Genomic DNA, 22,137 nt, shown 5'->3' on the forward strand with positions numbered 1-22,137 from the left:
GTTGAGGTACACGAGAAAATTTCACCTTCCACCCCCATCTCCCCTCGAAAACTCCTTCACCCAATAATGCCCATGTAATCCCAACCACCTTTTGCACCCCAACCCGAAGCATCTCTCTCACACACACAACCCTGATCTCATTACATGCCAACTTTTCTGAGCACAGTGAAAGTTCTTTGGCAGTGAAAGGTCTCCCCCGTACGCATCCTAAATCGTATCGATAGACAACCCCCTAGAGCACTGCAATGGATGTGGGGTGTGGTGCAGGGAAATTTGAAGAATGCAATATTTCGCAGAAATTCCCTCCTGAGAACGTGAAAAAAATCCCCAAAGAAGCTGTCAATCAATGTATGAATCATCCCTCGTATACTTCCAATGTGACCCTCTTTTCTCGCCAAATTCATCATCAAGATCTTCAAATCAAATAAAGGACCTACACAAGCCACCCTCAAAGTTGTCGTCGTTGGTAAAATGTACTCAGAAAAAAAAACTTTTACGCGAAATAAATTATTTTAATGTTAAATCCTTAACATTGCTTTGTGTTAAAAAGGCTAAAAATACCATCAGTGTTATCGGTTTTTCTGATAAAGATTTAATATTAGAAAATTAATCAAATTACCAAAGGAGTTTATTCGTTTCTGCATGAGAAATATCATCAGTTGAAGAAATAATCGAAATGGTACGTTAAAACAATGAAAATCAAGAATAAGAAATTCACAAAAAAGGCTTCCCATTTCCCAATGAAATCTACTAGAAAAAAAAGCCACAAATATTTGCCTAAAAATACAATATAATGACGTCACCAATGTGTTTTTTTGTTTCTGTAAATATAAAGTATCTTGTAAAAAAGTTTAATTCTAATTTTATTTTGTTTTAAATCAATTACAAAAGGATCTGCATCCCTCTTGCAAAATTGATTACAAAAAAAAAGAAAGGAAGAAAATACAAAATTTTAACGTCATAGCAAAGGTCCTATACTCAAAGCGTTCAAGAAAAGTTAAAGATTTGAAAGAATCTTCACATTAAAAAAAATCCTAAGATTTGAAATTAATTTGAAGATAATCACTTTCATCTTGGAGAAATGATTAAATATCTTTTACGAAGAAATCAACAAAAAAGAGTCGTTTCATATAGCTTGAGAGACAGAAAAACAAGTAAATTGAGGTAGTGGATTTTATTAAATAAATATTCCAAGGCAAAAGACATGTTACAATTTTGAACAGAATTTTCTCATTAAAACAAATTCCGCTAACTTGGGAATTTCAAGATTTTATTTGTTCCAGTATTAGACTTAAGAAATCCTTGAAATTTCTTAAGAAATTCTTTAGTCAATTTTTGCCATTTTTCTCAATTTCTGATCTTAGCAGAAGAAATTGAAAACCTCATGCAATTTTTTATTTCTATTTTGATTTTTTTATATAAAATTACCTGTTCCTAATTATTCAGTCAAATAAATGATGAATTTTCTCATACAAAATCAAATAAACTCTTTTGCATCCAAATTATAATCTTAAAATTACTGAAATATGCAAAAGAATTTAATCGGATCTTACCAAGTTTTTCAATTTATTCAAATTTTTTTTAGGGGTAGCTACCAACCACTCCCCCATTCTTGTTGAATTTGTCTCTGAGTGTAAACGTCTGCTCTTTCCGTAGATTAGAATGGAAAATGAATGCAGAGAAAGTAGAGTAAATATTTCACAGGGAAAATCCTTCCCTAGCAATTCGTACAATTCAAAAGGTTTTCGATTGACACTCTTCGGGAGAGTTGGGAAAGAGTCCTTTGCACGGGGTGCTGTTGGAAGAGCTGTGAGTATTCTCGTGGTCTCTTGAGGGTTGCACACAGTACGCGCGAGGGTGTGTCGCGTGAACTTGTCATCTGCACTTCGATGGAATGGCAAATAAGAAGAAAATCCACCAATTTTGGTCCTCCCTCGAAAAAAAAAACGTGATAACTTCACACTTCTGATGGAATCTCTGCTTGCACGGGATTTCCTCTTCAAAATCCATAAATAAATATGCCACGTGTCGCAATTATTGCAAAGGGAATGGTGGTGAATATATTTTTTAATTATTTACACAGAAATTCTGCAAGGGAGGGTTGCAGGGTGGGGTAGTGTGAAAGGGTGCGTGGGTGTTATTCATAGGAGGGATGTCATAATTCACAATATATTTCCCAATTTCAATAGAAAATTAATAGTGAGGGATGATGCGTATTTGCACGTGGATTAAAATAATAATGAGTTTATAGTACCGAGCGGTTTGAATTTTGCATTATTTGCACAAAATGGATTTGAAAGCTCAATGGCGGTATCATCCCATGGTTTGTGGAGATTATAGCCAATTCCACGCCATATTGTTCGTGGGGGTATTTTAAACTCTTTCACATGGAAAATACCTATTGATTTTACTTCTTTTTTTTAACACCAAAGCCACACCAAATATTTGATCAGTAAATCAGAAATTTATTTTATTTTATCACACAAAATACACGCCGAGTTGCGTGTTATCACATTTTTTCTCTCTCCTTCCCTATAGAAGCTTATTTACTGCATATAAAAGACTTCTTGAGACTTCAAAAATCTCACACTGTATTTGCTGTGTAGGTACGCGGATCCCAAACCCGTGTGGCTCCATAAAAAAAAACTCCAACCCCACACCTACGCGTCAAAGTGAAATATATAATTGTTATGGTAATGGGCACGCAGATATGCTTCGTAAGCAAGAGGAAAATTGGAAACCTTCCCTGTGAGTCCTTTTTCACCCAAAAAGAATTCTTTGATAAGACACGCGCGCATTCTTTGAGATAATCACGAATAAGGAAAAAAAAATAACCAAGGATAGTGCTGAAGCAGAGAAGAAGAAAAAAAGCGACCAAATAAATAAAATGTAATCAACTAACCATTAACCTCATCGTACAATTACTTAATGACTTGGTATTCTCCTCCGAATGGGGTGATAAATGTAGTACAACAAGGAATTTTATGAGCAATTTCGCCTTTTATGGCCCGACATTTATACAGCCCACAGTGTGGAATTTCATTCTGTGAATCTGGGTGCTCGGCTTTTCATATGGTACTGCATGAAGATCAATTCAGGGTGGAAAAAATATGTGGAAGGTACCGAGAGAATATGGAAAAAATAACACCATCACAGGACATTTATATTGTTAACTTCCGCTCAAGGGGAGGAAATTTAAAGAGATGCGGTGTACGTATTTTATTTTTTATACTTCTCTGTATATTAGTATTATCTTTCCCACAGAGAAAAAAATATTTTTGAATAAAATTCTGAACAAAAATGAATAAACTCCTTCAAAAAATTAAATGAATTGATGTCTTGGCTAATAATTACGAGTATGTATTAAGGAGTGTCTCTTTTAAGAGTTGGTGAAATTAAATGTTTTTATTTTTCTTGGGGTTTTTCTTAAACTTCGTTTTTAAGTGTTGGCCACATTTAAAGCCTCATTATTGAAGGGTAAGAAAATCAATTTCTACCATGTGCGACGCCATCTTGTGATTTTCCTCAAAGTACAAAGGTAAGTTTTTCTCAGGATCTACTGGGTGGATTTTGATGGGGTGAAAAGCAAATGAAAGAGGAAGCATTAGTGGAGAATGTACCGGAACAAATTTTTGAGTTTCGACTCAGAAGCTGAGAAAAGTAGATTAATATTATTATTGACTTTTCTCAGCTTCTGAGTCGAAATTCAAAAATTTGTTCCGGTACATTCGTCGCTAATCCTTGCTCTTTCATTTGCTTTTTACCCCATCAAAATCCATCCAGTAGTTCCTGAGAAAAACCTATCTTTGTATATCATGGCAGTTCCGTGGAAAAGTCGGAAAATCACATGATGGCGTCGCACCAAAGATGGCGAAGAGTGATTTTCTTACTCTTCAATAATTAGGCTAGAAATGTAACCTACATCGGAAAACCATGTTTAAGAAAAACCCCAAGAAAAATTACAACATTAAAAGTGTGTAAATTCTAACAGCTTTCCCAAGAGACCCCCCTTTAATTATTTCTGAAAAAAAATCTTCACTTTTTCTGAATCCCCCTGTGCCATTTTTTGAATGCCCCTGCATCTTAAAAGATCATCAAAAGGTGTCTTTAAATGCGCCAGAGGGCACAAAAAAAATACTAATATTCCAAACATGTGGCTTTCTCATTAATTGGTCCGTCACAGAGACGTGATGTCGGGGAACATTTGTAAAAAAAAAATATTTTGAATATTTATGGTGCAGCAATTGAAGCAAAAACAATTATCACGCACCACACTTGAGATTTAAATGAGATTCCAACAGAGCGTTTTCTTTGTCCCATCGAAATTATGATCTGGAGAGAGGGAGGGGAGACGGGGGTTTGAAGTGTTGGTTGTGAGATTAAGTTTAAATAAAAATGATTTGTTTATCGTATTTTTTGGGACAAGATCAGTTTTTTTTGTTTAATAAATAATTTTGAAATGATATTTTAAAAGAATTTTTGTAAAATATTACATATTTTTGCACGTGTCTTGTCTTTTTAAGTAAAAAAAATATTAATATTTCTCGCAAAATAAATAGAAATAAATTAAAGTGAATTATACTTTTATTTCTGAAGTTTTCACGGAATTTATATGACTTTGTAATGATGACGAAGCAATTCTTCTGCTACTTCCTTAGCGAGGAGGATATTTTGTTGAAAATTTTTCAAGTGCACGCCCCATTGTCACAATGGGGAATTGAAATTCCCATTTTGAAACAACTTAAAATAACATTTGTAAAAGGAATAAAGTTGTCGTGAATGGGTTGTTGGGATGGAAAAGACTTTTCACAACACAACTTCCAATGGGGGGTTTGTTGGAAAGTTGCCTTTTGTGCGAGAAGAAGATTTGATATTTATTCAGCGATGCTGCAGCTCTTCCACATTGAGATTATTTTACATTATGTCGACCCCCCGAAAGTCTTCTTCTTCTCCCTCTAAAGCGATAAATTAGTGTTAGATAAATTCTCAACTTTCCTTGACTACTTACTCTCACACAAATAATCCTTTTCCACACACCCTTTCTGCTATATATAAAATCCTTTAGATATATCAGGTTAAAGGGTCACAATTTCCAGGAAAATTAGTGTGAATGTCACATAATTGCATGGCATGACGAACTTTCTCGTCACTTCACATTGCACAAAATGTTAATTAGAAATCTTCATCTTGCAAAAGAGTGCGAGAGCTGATGACAAACCCTCTTCTGTGCAAAATCCTTCGACTCTGACGATAAAAGCTTTGAAAGGTACATCATGAGGAGTGGAGAAAAAAGCTTTGATTGGAGCTCATTCCCATTTCATACCTTTTGTTGCGTGTAAATTTCCCAAAGCTCCCGCATTTCTTTCACTTTACTCTTTCACCATTTGATTATGCCAAATGGGAATAGCGAGGAGAAGTTTTTGTGTGAAGAAAACTACCCAAAAGAACCCTTGAAATTGGAATTCACAAGCAAATGGAAGACACATTGAAAATGAAAAGGGATTTATTTGCTGCAATTTGTGCAGCTTTTGAGGAAAATAGATATGCAAATCAATGTTTTTTCTTTACTCAAATAAAGCCACAAAATATTATTAAAAAAATTATTTTCTTCTTGTTTTTAAAGTTTTGTGAAAAGAATTCCAATTTTCCGATTAAATAAAATTATATATTTGACTGTATTGATTTTATTACACGTTTATTTAAAATTTAAATTAATTTACTCAAGTATTATACGTGTTAAACAAATTTAAGAAAAAAATTTTCCATCAACTAAACGTTGCAGGATCTGCTTATCAGGTGAGGATATCAGCATAGAGTAAAGTACATCACCTTTGCATTTCAATTAACCATTTCGCAATGTGAGTGTGTGTGCCAAAAGAGGCTGAAATGTCGTTGAAAGAAAGAATCCCGTATTTCCGCCGAGAAAGGTAATAATCATCGTCTTTTCAGCGAGCATTCCAGCATTTTTCAACCCCTTTTTCCCGCGCGTGGGTAAATCAAAGAAAAATCCACATCAGTGCTCCTGGTGCGGAGTCTCTGTCTCTCTCTCGGGATCATCAAAGGATTCATCATTGATGAAGTGTATTTACATTTTGAGAACCTCCAGTTAGACAATGTTGTCAAAAAGAATTTTTTATTCCCACCAGGCACTTCATAGCAGAGAGCCTCCCATCTTCGTTGTAAATTAAAAGAGTGCCAATTTCCCTTCCTCCCACCCTCCTTCAACCACAAGAGATGGTGTATGTGGGTGGAAAATTAAAAGGGGCGTGACACATACTTCGTGGAAAATGTTAATTAATATTAGATTATTTAAATTAAACCAACTCACCCGTCAATTTTTCAATCAATTCCCCCTTCAGATGGATGGAGGATCTATTTGCAAAAAGCTCCTTTTGAAATTCGCGCTTTTCTTGCACTTCGAGAAAATCTATTATATTAAGCTAAATTATATATTTCGAAGGGAATATGTGAAAATTGGTATTGTAGCATTAACTTATTATGCTATTTTCTTCATAAAATTGGTATTTAACATCACACACATACACCCTTCCAAAACATTCCCAAAATTAGGCTTACAATTTATCGAAAGAGTGAGAGAGAGTGGCAGGAAAATCCCTCGAGAAAATTAATCAGCATCAGTTGGTGGGAAATGTATAGGCAAAACCGATCAGAGAGAGCTTTAGACTTTCAATCCAGTAACACACATTTTCCCGCTTGAAAAGTTCTCAGGGCTTTTCTTGCAATTGATTTCCACACCCCCACATTGTACCCCTCGGAAAAAAGGGCGTTGTTGGGTAATTGTGCGGAACGAGAGTATAACTCATGGCATAAAGGCTTATGCTCGCTTGCGGAATTTATGCTGAAAAGCTGCAAATTGACCAATTTAAATTGAGAGCTTTCACTCTATTGCTAAAACAAAGTATAAATTGCAAATGGAGGCACCAGGTGAGCTTTGTGAAGTCACCACAGGCGTCTCCACTGCTTAATAAAATATTCCTAAATATCGCTTAATATCGGGACTTTTCTATTTTTGAGGAAGCAACTCCACTGAGGAAAGATAAAGAAGAGATGGAGGCGCCAGGTAATTATCCGGCGTCTCCACTGCAATGAAATATTTTTATGTATAACAAGATAAATGAGATTAATTTTTAGCACTGTCTAAACTAATTAAAAGTTTAGTTTAAAAATAATCTTCGCAGGTTCAAATTAAAATTTCCATTTCATAACTGATCTAAATAGGAAATCTTCCGGCGTCACAGCACCACCCAAAACATTTAATACAAAATTTAGCATAGCAGAGAAATACAAAATTCCATTGATAAAATCACCAAGCAAGAGTGAAGCTACAGAAAATAATTTTTTGTACAATTTATAAGGAAAAATGGGAAAAATGAATTTTCCAGGCCCTAAGCAAATTACATTGCATGGCCTATAGAGCGTATGGGAGTGAATTAGAATGAAAAAGGTTGTACACACATACACGATAATTGGAATAAATTGGTGTGTGGGATGTACGCGTAGAAGCCAATTTGGTATTTGGACCATTTGTTACCTAACGCTTTTTTTCATAAACAAAGCGGCATGTTTCCAAATAAACATTCATCGTACGGGATTCTCTTGGGAAAATCAGACGGAATTTTCAGGTGCCCCAGAACGGGTGAGCATTGATTAATTGGGTAAATAAACATGTTTGAGGAGTCTCGCACTCCCGCCGCGTCGCGGGATGCTCGTCGTGGTGCAGATTGGGCGCGGGAAGTGACTCAGGCAAGATGCCCGTTTATTTGTCTACGCTCGAGGTGCGGAATATTTGGGAAATATCTCGGGCAATGTGCTCCCCTTTTCGCGCCATTCTCCCATTCCGCTCAACCCGCGACACCCCCCGTTTCACCCAATCACACGCATGACTACATCTTGAGATGCTTGCCTGGGTTGCCTGGCCCAGAGATTTGTGTCAAATAGCTCATCCTCCATGTTGTGAGAGTGGAAACAAATATTTAGATCCAACTGATCACTCTCCAAAGCTGCGACATGATTTAAGAAGTCAATATGAAGTGCCTAATGTTTCCCAGTAAATAAATTTTGCCAAATATTGCTCAATCATTGAATAAACTGATTGACAAAACAATGATTGGGCATTAGAAAAAAAGGAGTTCTTAGAGCAACTTCTTTAAATTCTTAATAACTTCCTTAATCAAAAACTAAAATAATTTTTTTATCAAGTTAAAAAAAATATATTTAAAAGAAACTCAACAAATTCTTTTGATTAACCCTGTGTTGAGATGCTTCTTCCGCATCCCCATCGTAAAAAGAATTCTCTTTCTTTTCTTCCACCAACTTAGCTGCTGACATAATTCTCCAATTGCAAGTAGATCTCCCTTACAAGTTCTCCACACTGTAAATGACATGGAAAAAAAAAGAAAAACAAGGCGGATGGTCCTTTGGTGCCAAGTGATGTAGGAGGTTTCCCAGTGTTATTGCACGAAAATGAGAGTAGCATTATGAGATGTGATTTATGTGTGGAAAAACTTGTCTTATGAACGCGATTTATTCTTTTTTCTTTCCATCGTCTTCCTCCATAATGTGCCTTCGCCACACACAGGAAAAAAAAACATGATTTATAGGTCTGCTGGAATTTTTGTTGTTTTATAGCCAGAAAAAATGGGGCAATGACGCAAAATCACAGATATTGTCTCTAATAGATTCTCAAGATGCTTCTCTTTATTTTTTTTTTGTTGGGAGTTTTGTTTGAAGAGGTAATTGCGAAAGTGTCCGGAAAATTGTTTTCTGTACCCAAGATGCTGTGAAATGAATTAAGTGTTGCGTAGACCATGGGAGGGCATTATGTGCCACACGAAGGCAACTTCTGGAAGCTGGATGAGCTATAAAGTAATTAAGTTGTCATAAATTTGTGTCATGGATGTTCTAAGAAAATTTATATAATTGACTTCCTTCCTTGACAAGAGATTGTCTCACAAATGTGCTCCATGTTGGAGTGTTTGAAATGACCCAATTAGCCATGCAATTTATAAGCAAATAAGGTGGATTATGTTAAGGCTATTGTATCCAATATCTCTGAGTATTGTTACCCCCACAAAATCAATCACTTGAGGGGATGTCTGGCAAAACTGGTAAATGAAATATCCAATTAAAGTTTAATTACCCAAAAGTCCCCCCAAAGAGGTTGTCCTGCACCCCACAAATCCCCCCACACAGATGAGAGGCACCCAAAAAAACAACCAAAGAGCAAAAAGAAATCCCTCTTCCACAAATTATTTACACCATTTTTCCCTCAACTTAAGCATCTGGTTTCAATTAATAAATATTATTCAGAGAAGAAGTAACAATTAGCAGATGTCTCGGGATGAATGAAAAATTGCTCGCAGAGACAGGAGAAGAAAAAAGAAATATTTTTAGTGCGTGTAAAATTGCTACATCACCCTCAAATTCCCCCATTTATCCCTTTCCCGGGGTCCCTTTTCATCTCTAATTCACCGACATGTCAATCATTTGGAAAATTTGCATTTAATCGATTTTCCCATATTTCATGAAGATGGACACTTTGCAATATCCCACAACCCTCCATTTCTTAGTTCAACAATGCTTCGCTGGCTTCGCTATATCCATCACACACACACACACACACACACACACACACCTTGTATTGGACATGAGGGGTGATATTTCTACGATTATGGAATCATCAGATGGGTAGTTAGAATTTTTTCCAACATTAAAAGAGAGATTTTCTTGTATTTTCACAATAAATATTTTCAATTTTAATCATGATTTACTGAAATAATTTTTAATGAAATAATTAATTATAAAATTTCTAAAGATTTCTAATCTTTTTATCCAAATTCATTATAAAATTACAAAATGATTTTTTTGTGAATGAGAAAATTTTCTATATAAAAAGAATAAACTCCTTTTAATCAACATGTTTAATGTTTATGTATTTTTTGCCTCTGTTCGTAATCTTTTTTTTTTTCGAGTATCTTCACATGTTTCTATCTACCCAAATTTATTTCCTATTCACAGAATTTCTCGCAACATTATCAAGGGGTGTTTATCTGGCGAATATTTGGAATATTTTAGCGAATCATCCGAATATTGACAAATAATCCGAATGTTGACAAAGACTTCGAATCTTATTGAAGAAAAATCAGAATTTTGACGAATAATCTGAAACTTCTTGACGAATAATTAGAATCTTCTAACACATGTGCCGAATCTTGACGAATAATTCTAATTTCGAGGAATAATCCGAATTTTGACGAATAGTTCGAATCTTGACAAAAAATAGTCAGGAATTTCTTAACGAATAATTCGAATATTCATAACAAACGAAAATGATGAAAAATTTTAAACTCAACGAATAAACCGAATCCTGACGAACAGTACAAATCTTGACGAATAGCTCGAATCTTCTTAACAAATGTGCCGAATCTTGACGAATAATTCTAAATTCGAGGAATAATCTGAACTTTGTCGAATAACAAAGTCATAACAAATAAACCGAATCTTGACGAATAATTCGAAGATTTTCATTCAGATAAACACCCCTTGAACATTATGCAAAAACATTAAGCGCAATTTAATTGCAAAATTCTTATCAAAATTTAACCATAATCTCCATTCAATAGTAATTTTACTTTAATCAAGATTTTGATTTCCAAGAAAATTGTATTTTGAGTCGCTCATATGTGCGACAATTTCCTTTCTGCTACTGTTTGAGTACACAAAGATTGACAGGCAGAAAGAGTAGCTACATATATACATATTATGAGCATGTATGCTATACATATATACAATGATTGTGGTGGATGCCCTCGAAAGTCGGAGATAGTCCGAGATCCCATTAATCATTTCCAACTGATAAATGCTTGTGACATATTTTCAATTACATACGTCGCGTCTGATACGAAATCCTCATTTTAACATAGGAAAAAAAGAATAAATAAAAATATTCCGATGATCATTCCGTACGCCATCCATAATCCATGAAAACCAATAATTCTCCACAAACTGAATCCACCCTCGAGAGGAAAAGGATTACGAGAGATAGTCTTAATTAATTCCCCAGGGATTATTTCTCAATCTAAGCGATGGTATAGATAGGGAAAAAGGTGGTTATGGGTTCTCTTTCGCTCTTTCGTCCCAAAATGCTTCGTGCGCGAGAATGTGGAGTTTGTCATAACTTTTTTTTTGTCACACGATGATTAATGACTTTCAATTAAACTGCGCTGCCCATTTGGTGTTGTATAGGTACCTCCGCGAGACCACATATTTTTCGTGTAAATGCGACCAACTTTTCTCTTCTCAATGGAAATTTTAATTACCAGTCACAACACTCTGTCACAAAAGCAAATTTAAACACAAACAACATTCACACCATTCTCAATTGAAAATAAATTTCAATCTCAATCTGAATGTCCGGAAGAGTCACATAGAAAATAAAAAAGATGGATTTTATTTTCCAAATATCTCTCATCTCTCTTATTGAGCGTCTGAAGAACGCCAAATCCGGGCGGAATGTGTCAATCAAAAGAGATTTCGTCGAACTAAGATCGTTCCGAGGATCAGACATTTTGTGGCTTTTTTTCTGCTGCTGCTGCTGCTGCTGAATATTCAAATCAATCTGTGGGCCTAAATGTTGAGTCAATTTAGTATTAAAGAAAAATGTGGGTGTCAAAGTGTTTTGTCTGTGAGTGTTGGGAAACAGCAGGAAATTACCTCTTAAATCCCATGCAATTCATATATTACAATTTTCTGTCTCACGAAATGCATAATTTAAAACTATTGCACGGTGGGACAATTGATCTGCCCCTGGACTAATTTAGAAATTAATATTTTGAGAACTTTATTGCATCATTGAGAGATCTTGTGGAAAAGTTATTTAAAAAAGAAAAACAAATGATTGGTGGGCTGATAAAGCTTAGAGGAACTGAGCTTCTTTCATTGGTATCAATGTGGAAGGGTAATCCAGTAAGCGTCAGAAAATTTTTCTCCATAAAAAGAATAAAATATAGATTTTTCTCCCAACATTTTAAATTAATTTTCAATTTTTCTAAATTTCCAAACTTACTTCCTAAAGAAATTGAAAGAAATGAAATATTGTAATGAGAAAGCAAATTTATAAGAAATGTTAATAGAAATTCCAGCCACTGAGGAAGACGCACAGAAGCGTCGAAAGCTTTGGCTCTCAAATTGAAAGGATACGTTTGGTTTGACCTACCGGATTTGTCAGAATAACAGATATTCATCCGTAAAATTAAAAATTATTTTTCTTGATTGATTCTGGCGCCCCTTGCGGTCATTTTTTTAACCACTGAAACATTTAATTTTCCACTTAGCTTAGAAAACTCCTAAAAAATATATCACATAGATCCCTAAACCACGCCCATATTGTAATTTTGATATCTTTTACAATCATTCGTAAACAATTAATTGGTGTTCCACTTTTTTTTTTTTAATAAAACTCTATAACATTTAATAGCAGTTCAATGACCCCACTGTGTGTTTTGAAATAAAACGCATGATTTCTCTATTATTGTGATATAAATTGCTTTTGCCTCTGCGTACATCTGATTTTCTCTTGTATCGTACCACACAAAGTAAAAAAAAAAACGAGACCATGGAAAAATTATTGCAAATATGTTACCCCCAATGGGATGTCCTGGTGTGTTGCGACATGAGAGGAGTTCATAGGAATGCAAATGTGAATGACGAAAACATGTAAATCAAATTGTAATACCAACAATTCATGTAATTTTCGCATCCATTGCGATGAAAAGCAGAGTAATGGTATGAAAATTCACAAAAGCTTTTCATTTTCCCTTTTTAGAGCTTCACCAAGAGCGCGTTATATAGAGAAGAAAATCCTTCGCGTTTTGTTCCTTTTTGGGTGGGTATTTCGCGAGAAATTTTGCATTGAATGAATACATCCCCGCGTGTAGCCCCTGTATCCCCTGTAGAGTCATATTGTCCTGTTCGTACAATGAGTATGAGAGAAAGAGGCATGTAGAGAGCGATAATGAGTATCAAAATGATGTGCAAATGTCATTTGGGGCGCATAATCTGGCTTTGCAATGGTGTGTCATATCATGGGTGATAACGCAATGTTAACAAAATGTTATTTTATTATTCAAAATACGGATTTTTCACATTAAATTTTCATCACCTATTGTGGGGCATTGCAAAGCAAAAATTTTCAATGGAAAATTTCTCTGCGTAATAATTTGCAAATCCCAACGACACATGGAGAAAATTCTTTTCATTTTGTATAATTATTTCGAGGCATACAAGAGGGACACAAATTGAGAGAGAGAGAGTTGAGAAAAAGCACAAATTGTGTGAAAATTTCATTAAAAATATTTAACAAAAAGAAAACATCGTTACAGTATTTTATTCAAGATGTCTCAGACATGAGATTTGATGTTGTTTTTGGTAGAAAATCCTTCATAGAATCCCAACAAGATTCCTTTGTAAGGTGAATGAGAGAGTAAAGGAGGGATTTTCCCACTGTGAGATTTTCCACACAATCGAAGCTAATAAATATCTGCGTGAGTTAAATGAACTTTTCTCTCCAGTTATTTAAGTAAAATGCTGGCGGCAACCGAATATCTTGTTTATACGGAAAATGCTACAATCTCTATAATAGAGTGAGGTTGTCTGTACACTGTAGTATATATACAAACGTTGTGCGCAATTAATGGAATATTCACGAAGCATCTCTCAATGGGGTGCGACAATAAATCGTGGAATAGTGTTGGGAAATTTCACCGAGTGAACAGCAAACTATTGGAATAATTAATCACATAAGAGGATAATTTAGCATTTTAGCCTGTTCTAATTTTGCCCAATTGCATTTCTCTCCCTCCACTCCGACGTCTCGCCGAATCTCAAGAGAATGGAAGTGGAATGCCCTCGAAAAACAGTCCACCAAACATACAACATGATCAAAGAGAATTTTATTTGGAAAACACATCAAATTTATGTAAATTGTAAATGATGCTCATGCATTAATTCAATATCCCCCATTTGCCTAATTATATACATACATAGTATATTTTAATATGATATTAATATTAAATAGATTGGGGGAGTGAATAGGGTCAATTACAAAATTTAAAGATTCTTTTTATAGAATTAAAAAATAGAAACAAAACGCTTTTCGTTAAAGTTTCAAAAAAAATCAAGGGGTGTTTATCTGGCGAATATTTTGGTTTTTTTTGCGAATCAATTGAATACTTTACTTCACATAAATATCTTTTGCTACAAAACCGAACAACTTAACCCGAAAAAAATCATAAAAATAATTTTTGCAATTTGGGGATGAATTTAATGTTTTTTAGGCTTGAATTAGAGACTTTTTGGCTTGAATTTACTACATTTTGACTTGAATTTACTATTTATCGGCTTGATTTAAGTCTTTTTATGCTTGAATTAAACATTTTTAGGCTTAGACTAATATTTGAATTACCTTGGAGAATCATCCGAATATTAGCAAATATAATCCGAATATTAGCGAGTATCCGAATAATTTCATTCAGATAAATCCCCCTTGAAAAAAATCCTTATACGGAGTTGATTAGATCTTTCAATACTAACAAAGTAAAACAGATTTTAAATTATTTAAATAAACAGCCATAACTTTAGATTCTTTTTATAAATTCTGATAGAGTTCAATAAACCTTTTTTTTTATAATTAAATCAAATTATTAATTTTTTTTTCAAAAACAGTTTTTTATAAAAATAAAGTAATAAATAAAATTTAATCTTTTGATTATTATTTAAAAATCAGTTTATTGCATTATAAAATTACATTAAATTCTATTTAATTTACTCAATGGAAATCATCACAATTTGATGGCATCAGGAGTTTTGAATTTAATGAAAATTCTTCAAAATTTGATGAGAATGTCGTGAATTTAATGAGAACGCGATGTGTGGCAGGAAGTGTTGTGTAATGGGTTCCACATCCATTTAGAACACACAAATGAAATTAATTGCAATTAAGGTGCCATAGTGTTGTGAGTACTCAGGTGAATTCGGTGGGTGGTTGGATGGTTGCTTCTTGGACAGGACAGAGAAGCAATAATGAGTGGATTATTGTTGATGGTGCCAAGCCAAAGGTGGGAAAAGTCGATTAAGCCGCCAATTCAGAAAACCCTTCGTGTGCCACAGCTTGATGTACATATATGAGAATCTCAACGTCAATTTACATCACTCAACTCGTTCTATGCCCACCCCAAACTCCCCTGTGTGGGCGTTTTGCCATTTAAATGTAATTTCCTTTCACGATTAGTGCCAATGCGGAGAAATTCACGGACAATGGAGTCACATTGGGCTAAAGAAAATTTGGGATGTTTGCTGTGTGTGGCAATGGGAGGCCATTGAGCCATGATAAATGGGTGGTTGTAAGAGAAAAGCTTCTTAAGGTGGAACTTTTATTCACACATTTCTCCACATTAAGTAAATAACCAATGAAAATGAGTTTGGTGAGAAAATTCGTCACAAACACGCGGAAGCGCGCAACTTTTGTTGTTAAGAAGGATTATGAAATTTGATAAATTTCACCTTGTTCCACCACATGGACAGGAAAGATGTTCCAAGGTGATTGTTAGGGAGGAAAAGTTCCACTTGGAGTATTTTGTAGAAATTGCAACAAACTTTTGCATCACTTGCCTCAGTGTTAAACGGTTTTCCGGGTTTTCCACAGCTTGAAAATTTGCTTATGTGTTAGGTAAGTTTCTTTTAATAGAAGGGTGAATAGATTTCACGTGGAGGAATGATAGTTTAGCAGTGGAGGGAAAGTTTGTAGATAAAGATCATAACTTTAAAAATACCTACAGCACAGAAATATCATATTTATAGCTAATTCTTAAGGAAAAAGAAACATAAATACATATGTACGTATTATACATAGCTCTCTAAGCAGCGGGGGAACTTGTATTCTACGCAGAAATCCACTTGTCCAGAAAGCCACTGGTTTGGAGAAATTGTGCAATTTCTCAATCGCTAATTTTTGCACTCACACCGCGAATTGGCAAAAGGTGTCAAAGAGACGATGATGTTAGATTATTTTACGAGATATTGGGTGTCTCGGCATCTGTGGGTGGTCACATTTCAATTGGCAATTTACAACGTTGGCTAATTGAAGGTGTTACTCTCGAGCTTTCTTAGGATAAGGGGCTGAAAAGTTTCAATTTTCATTATAAAAAAAATTCTTCGATCTTTATCACGTTTCAAATGTTTAAATAGCAGAGAGTAAAAAATTAATTTAAGAAATTCCCCTCAATGTTCCGAAAAAGCTTCGTGAGGATTTTAACGAATTTTCTCCTTTAAGTACTCTTATCTTTGTTTTTCACTTGGAAGCCCCTAGATGCAGAAAAAGAGAAGAAAAAAGGAAACAACACTGAAAAAAAACATGAATGTTTTTCTTGCAGCCTCCTCACCACTCTGTGTGCTCCTCGAATATTTTTGCAGTGACTTTCTCGTAAATAAAAGAAGTGAGAGGGACACGGATTGTCCGTATATATGCAAAGTGCCCGTAAGAGGCCATTTCTTGTGTGACACTCAAGAGGGTACTCATCTCGATGTCACACGATTGCGTGTGCAATAAAAATTCCCCATCGCACTTGGAGATGGCAAAAAGCTCATTGGAGGTGTTCATAGAGTAATATTTATTTGTCGTTCTCACTGCTGGAACATGCAATGTGGCTAGGCTGAAGGCAACTATGAGAAAATACCTGCCAATTGATGTGAGCAAGATATCCTAAGATGTGGAACTCCTTCGGTTTGATTTAATATGAAGCTTAAGAATCTTTAATAGGAAAATCATATTTTTTAATGGGTTGATAAAATTAACAAGAATTGAGCAGATAAATTCGCAAAAGATGGCGTTAGTTGTCCAAACCCCAAACATTTTAACGGTTAAATTTTAAAGACTTTTCAGCATTTTTCTTGTTATTTTTTACGCGACAATTAATTATTTAAAAATAACAGCAAGACATTAGTCTGTCTTAATTTTTAATGCGCAATAAAATAAAGAAATTTTAGGCGGTATTTCGATAGCATAATGCCATTATCATAAATTCATCTGTAATGTAAACACAATAATGTCAGTCTTGAGCATCTTGGAATTCGCGTTTTGCACAGTCGGCGGTTTGAGATTGGTATTTGGCGGGAAGTATCGGATGACACAGAATCGTTAAGATGTGCGAATAGAAATTTATTGATTTTCTGTGCCATTCGTCCAAGACCATGGAGGATTTCCTCGATGGCATATCAATTTCATGTGGTGCACAGAGATGTTCGCTGAATGAGATGAAAATGCATCACTTATTATACCCACAGCTCTGCTAGGAAAAGTTACGATCGTCTGTGCAATTTTCTCTCTGCACAGAACCTGAGGCAAATATTAAAAGGATAAAAAATGTACGTAGTCAAAGGAGAAGGATTAAAGTTTCCTCATGCGTTGAGTAGTTTTCTTTTATTTCATTTTTCTGAGTGAATTTCAAAATTGAAAAGAAGAATTCTCATAGACTGTGTGCAATATAATCTCTCACGTCTTGAGCTTTTCTATTATACAAAATTTCCATAAGTGCGAAAACACGTTTCAATTTGCGGAGTCAAATGTGTTTTCGTCTCATTTTCTTAATATACAATCCACCCCTGGTGCTACCTCCCTCATCCCACCATTTGCGCAGTGAATTTATTTGCAAAGAAAATTCTTGTGTGCAAGATGATGTGTCTCTACGGGAAATTTATGGTGAGATTCCCGGACATAAATAGCAATGTTGGAGGAACAAGCATTTTCACCGTTGAATAGCATAAACGTATACACGATCGTGCAATTGAACACTCTACTTCCATGGAAAATTAGATAAATACAGAAGGAAGGAAAAACTGGGAAGGTTGAAGATGAAGGAAATTACATTGAAATTGCTTTCCATCAACCACCGAGATAGATTGGAAAGTTCTTGGTAGAATCCATGTGAAAATCATAAAAATAAACTTGGCTCTATTTTCAATTTGCAAAGGGACGACCGTGGGTGATGAATAGGATATTTTAAAAGACGGATTTTCGGTCTTGTTCTCGGCTAATTAACTTTTATTTCCGGCCAACGTTTCGGACTATTTTAGTCCTTCCTCAGGGCCTACAACAATATAAAAGAACACATAAGACTCAAAAAGATCTACATGACATTATTTTTCTTACAGTCAATGGACAAAATTAACCACGTCACGAATCGATCAAAAATCACTACATCTACAACACAATTTTCTTTAGCTCCTCTCATTGGTGGCCAATCTGTACTGCGCGCGCATCTCCTTCTTGCACCCCATCAGAGCGTTCCATCTCCCGCTGAGCTCTCTCCAACATTCTCTCTCCCTCTCTCCTTCTCATTCTCCTTTCCTCATCCAGTCTCATACTCTGTATGATGGCCGCATACACAGTGCCCAGTTTGGATGTGTCGCTCTGCAGATTGATTGCTCTCTCTCTGTTTGTTTGAATGTAGATCATCTCCAAAATGAGAAGTTTGTGATGTTGTGCTTCTCTATCCAACACTGTCGTGCCGCCAAAGTCAAAAGAGCATTCATTCTCGATGGCGTGGGTGGAAAGTGCAGTCTTTCTCTCGTTGTTTCTTATGCTGTCCTTATGTTGACGAATACGGACCTCAAGACGTTGTGTGGTCTTCCCAATGTATTTCCTACCGCAGCTGCAGTTTATGTTGTAGACAACATAGCTGTCTTTAAGCAGTGGAGGCTTATCTTTGAGATGTGTGTAAAATTTGTATGCTGAATTGGCTGGTTTCATTGAGACACACAATCCGTCGAAAGAGCGACAGAGAACCTGCTTGAGCCTCTCGCTCCATTGGGGCACGTAAGTGAGAGAGACATATTGCACCTCCTCCTGTTGTCTCTCTTGGGTGGTTTGGCTTCTCACTCTCAAGTTCTCCTGTAAGAGTCTGCGTATGAGTTGAGGCGGATAATTGTTAATTCGCAATTGTGCAAAAATTGTGGTCTTGACATTTTCCAAATTGGTTGTTGTAAGAGCCACTACTCTTTTTATGAATCCGGTTGCTACAGAGATTTTATGCTGCAGTGGGTGTTTAGAGAGAAAATTGAGCATTCTGGGTGTGGCAGACGGCTTTTTATACCACAATGTGTCCAAGGAGGTCTCTCTCCTGAGTACGAAGGTGTCTAGGTAAGCCAATCCTCCGTCTCTTTCCTTCTCCACAGTGAATTTTATTGAGTCATTAATCGAGTTTAGAACCCCTAATGTTTCATCAATTTTGTCCTCAGGGATCAGACAGAAGATATCATCCACATACTTCGTGAGACACACCAGCGGAAAATCCAGGCGATCCGCCGCAGATTTCAGGACGTGATCCATGACAATGTCCGCCGCAATCGGCGACAAGGGGCCCCCCATTGGTACTCCCTTTAACTGTCTGTAGTACTTCCCTTTGTATACGAAATAGCTTGTTTTTAAGCAAAATTGGAGAACTCTGCTGAAAAGTGTCTCATCAATGGGTGTTGCGCAGCGTATTTTGGGCCACAATGATTGCACACACGCCTCCACAAGCTCAATCGGAACATTTGTAAACAATGACACCACATCAAAGCTTACCATTACATGCTCCGGGGGGACGACTACGCTCTTGATTCTCTCAACGAAGCCGAATGAGTCCCTGACATTGTATTGGTGCTGATCAGCGACCAGTCTCAAAATACCCGAGAGCAGCTGAGAGAGTCCATGTGTTGGTGACTGTATGCATGAGACAATTGGTCTGAGAGGCGCTCCCGCTTTATGCACTTTTGGGAGACCGTAAATGGCGGGGGATTTTGCGTTATATGTTGTGAGGGTTCTTCTAGTTTTATCATCAATGTATCCAAAACTATGCAATGTGGAAACAAGCATATTTTTCTGGCGTTCATAACCCGATGTTTTATCTCCTTTCTCCTCAATGTAGTCACCCGGGGCAGTTATCAAAGCCATCATTTTTGAATCATAATCTGCGCGCCACATCACTGTTGTTCTATTGCCTTTGTCTGATTTGGCGATAATGATCTCAGGGTGCTCACGGATGAATGCAACAGCTTTACTCTCCAGGTGAAGAAAATATTTATCCACCGCAGACTTGCTTTTCTTGTCTCTGAGACAGTTGCTCATTACGTTGGCCAAACGCGATCGAAGTGCATTTAAATCATTTTCACTCATGAGATGCTTCCTGGAAGCCACCGTAGACTCCACATCTGCCAGGAGGTGAGCGACAGCATGATTTGGAACTGTCTTGAATGGTAAGGAGAATTTCGGGCCATATCCCAGGAGTATATTGACTTCCTTAGGAATCGGTATGTCCGTCAAATTGGTCACCCATTCCGCAGAGTGATCTCCCAACTTTGTGCCTAGTTGTCTCTCCCATAGCGCATCCATCTTCCTCTTGTGAATAGTGCTCAAATGTTTGATCAATTTACCGTGGGTATCCTCTTGTTTGCTCAAAAACACCGCAACCCCTTCAAAGCCAAATCCCAACAATTCCTCTCGAGCTGACCAACGGTCTCTTTTTACATTCCCAATCTCCCAGTGCGTTGATTTAATTTCCGCATTGAGGATTCTTTTTTGGAAAGACTCAACTGCTGAGTTAATTTCCTTGTTGTAGGGAGAGTTCTTCGCCAGTAGTTGGAAGGTGCACTTGAAGTTGTTAATGATGTGTGAGGGCATCAGTCCATATTTTCTGCATTCCAGCAAGAAATTACGTCTGGAGGTCAGATTGGCAAGTTTTTGTGTACAAGTCATGTATTTTTTTGCTCTTAGGGCAACATCGTTGCCATATCGTTCTCTCATATGTTGTAAGTAGTTCGTCATCTCAACAATCCGTAAATCTTCAATTTGCAAAGGGACGACCGTGGGTGATGAATAGGATATTTTAAAAGACGGATTTTCGGTCTTGTTCTCGGCTAATTAACTTTTATTTCCGGCCAACGTTTCGGACTATTTTAGTCCTTCCTCAGGGCCTACAACAATATAAAAGAACACATAAGACTCAAAAAGATCTACATGACATTATTTTTCTTACAGTCAATGGACAAAATTAACCACGTCACGAATCGATCAAAAATCACTACATCTACAACACAATTTTCTTTAGCTCCTCTCATTGGTGGCCAATCTGTACTGCGCGCGCATCTCCTTCTTGCACCCCATCAGAGCGTTCCATCTCCCGCTGAGCTCTCTCCAACATTCTCTCTCCCTCTCTCCTTCTCATTCTCCTTTCCTCATCCAGTCTCATACTCTGTATGATGGCCGCATACACAGTGCCCAGTTTGGATGTGTCGCTCTGCAGATTGATTGCTCTCTCTCTGTTTGTTTGAATGTAGATCATCTCCAAAATGAGAAGTTTGTGATGTTGTGCTTCTCTATCCAACACTGTCGTGCCGCCAAAGTCAAAAGAGCATTCATTCTCGATGGCGTGGGTGGAAAGTGCAGTCTTTCTCTCGTTGTTTCTTATGCTGTCCTTATGTTGACGAATACGGACCTCAAGACGTTGTGTGGTCTTCCCAATGTATTTCCTACCGCAGCTGCAGTTTATGTTGTAGACAACATAGCTGTCTTTAAGCAGTGGAGGCTTATCTTTGAGATGTGTGTAAAATTTGTATGCTGAATTGGCTGGTTTCATTGAGACACACAATCCGTCGAAAGAGCGACAGAGAACCTGCTTGAGCCTCTCGCTCCATTGGGGCACGTAAGTGAGAGAGACATATTGCACCTCCTCCTGTTGTCTCTCTTGGGTGGTTTGGCTTCTCACTCTCAAGTTCTCCTGTAAGAGTCTGCGTATGAGTTGAGGCGGATAATTGTTAATTCGCAATTGTGCAAAAATTGTGGTCTTGACATTTTCCAAATTGGTTGTTGTAAGAGCCACTACTCTTTTTATGAATCCGGTTGCTACAGAGATTTTATGCTGCAGTGGGTGTTTAGAGAGAAAATTGAGCATTCTGGGTGTGGCAGACGGCTTTTTATACCACAATGTGTCCAAGGAGGTCTCTCTCCTGAGTACGAAGGTGTCTAGGTAAGCCAATCCTCCGTCTCTTTCCTTCTCCACAGTGAATTTTATTGAGTCATTAATC

The 22,137-nt window shown here is 36.5% G+C and overlaps 1 protein-coding gene across 1 annotated transcript; it reads right to left on the reverse strand.

Annotated features, from left to right (window-relative positions):
• Positions 1-18,085: 18,085 nt before the first annotated feature.
• LOC129795483 (uncharacterized) lies at positions 18,086-20,878 on the reverse strand. Its single transcript, XM_055836807.1, has 2 exons — positions 18,224-20,878; positions 18,086-18,161 (listed from the first exon to the last, which is right to left on the reverse strand). Exon 1 carries the CDS (start codon positions 20,876-20,878, stop codon positions 18,302-18,304), a length of 2,577 nt encoding a protein of 858 aa, XP_055692782.1. The 3' UTR covers positions 18,086-18,161; positions 18,224-18,301.
• Between the last annotated feature and the right edge of the window lie 1,259 nt (positions 20,879-22,137).

The sequence above is a fragment of the Lutzomyia longipalpis genome, chromosome 4, assembly GCF_024334085.1.
Source record: "Lutzomyia longipalpis isolate SR_M1_2022 chromosome 4, ASM2433408v1".
In the NCBI taxonomy this organism is placed as follows: domain Eukaryota; kingdom Metazoa; phylum Arthropoda; class Insecta; order Diptera; family Psychodidae; genus Lutzomyia; species Lutzomyia longipalpis.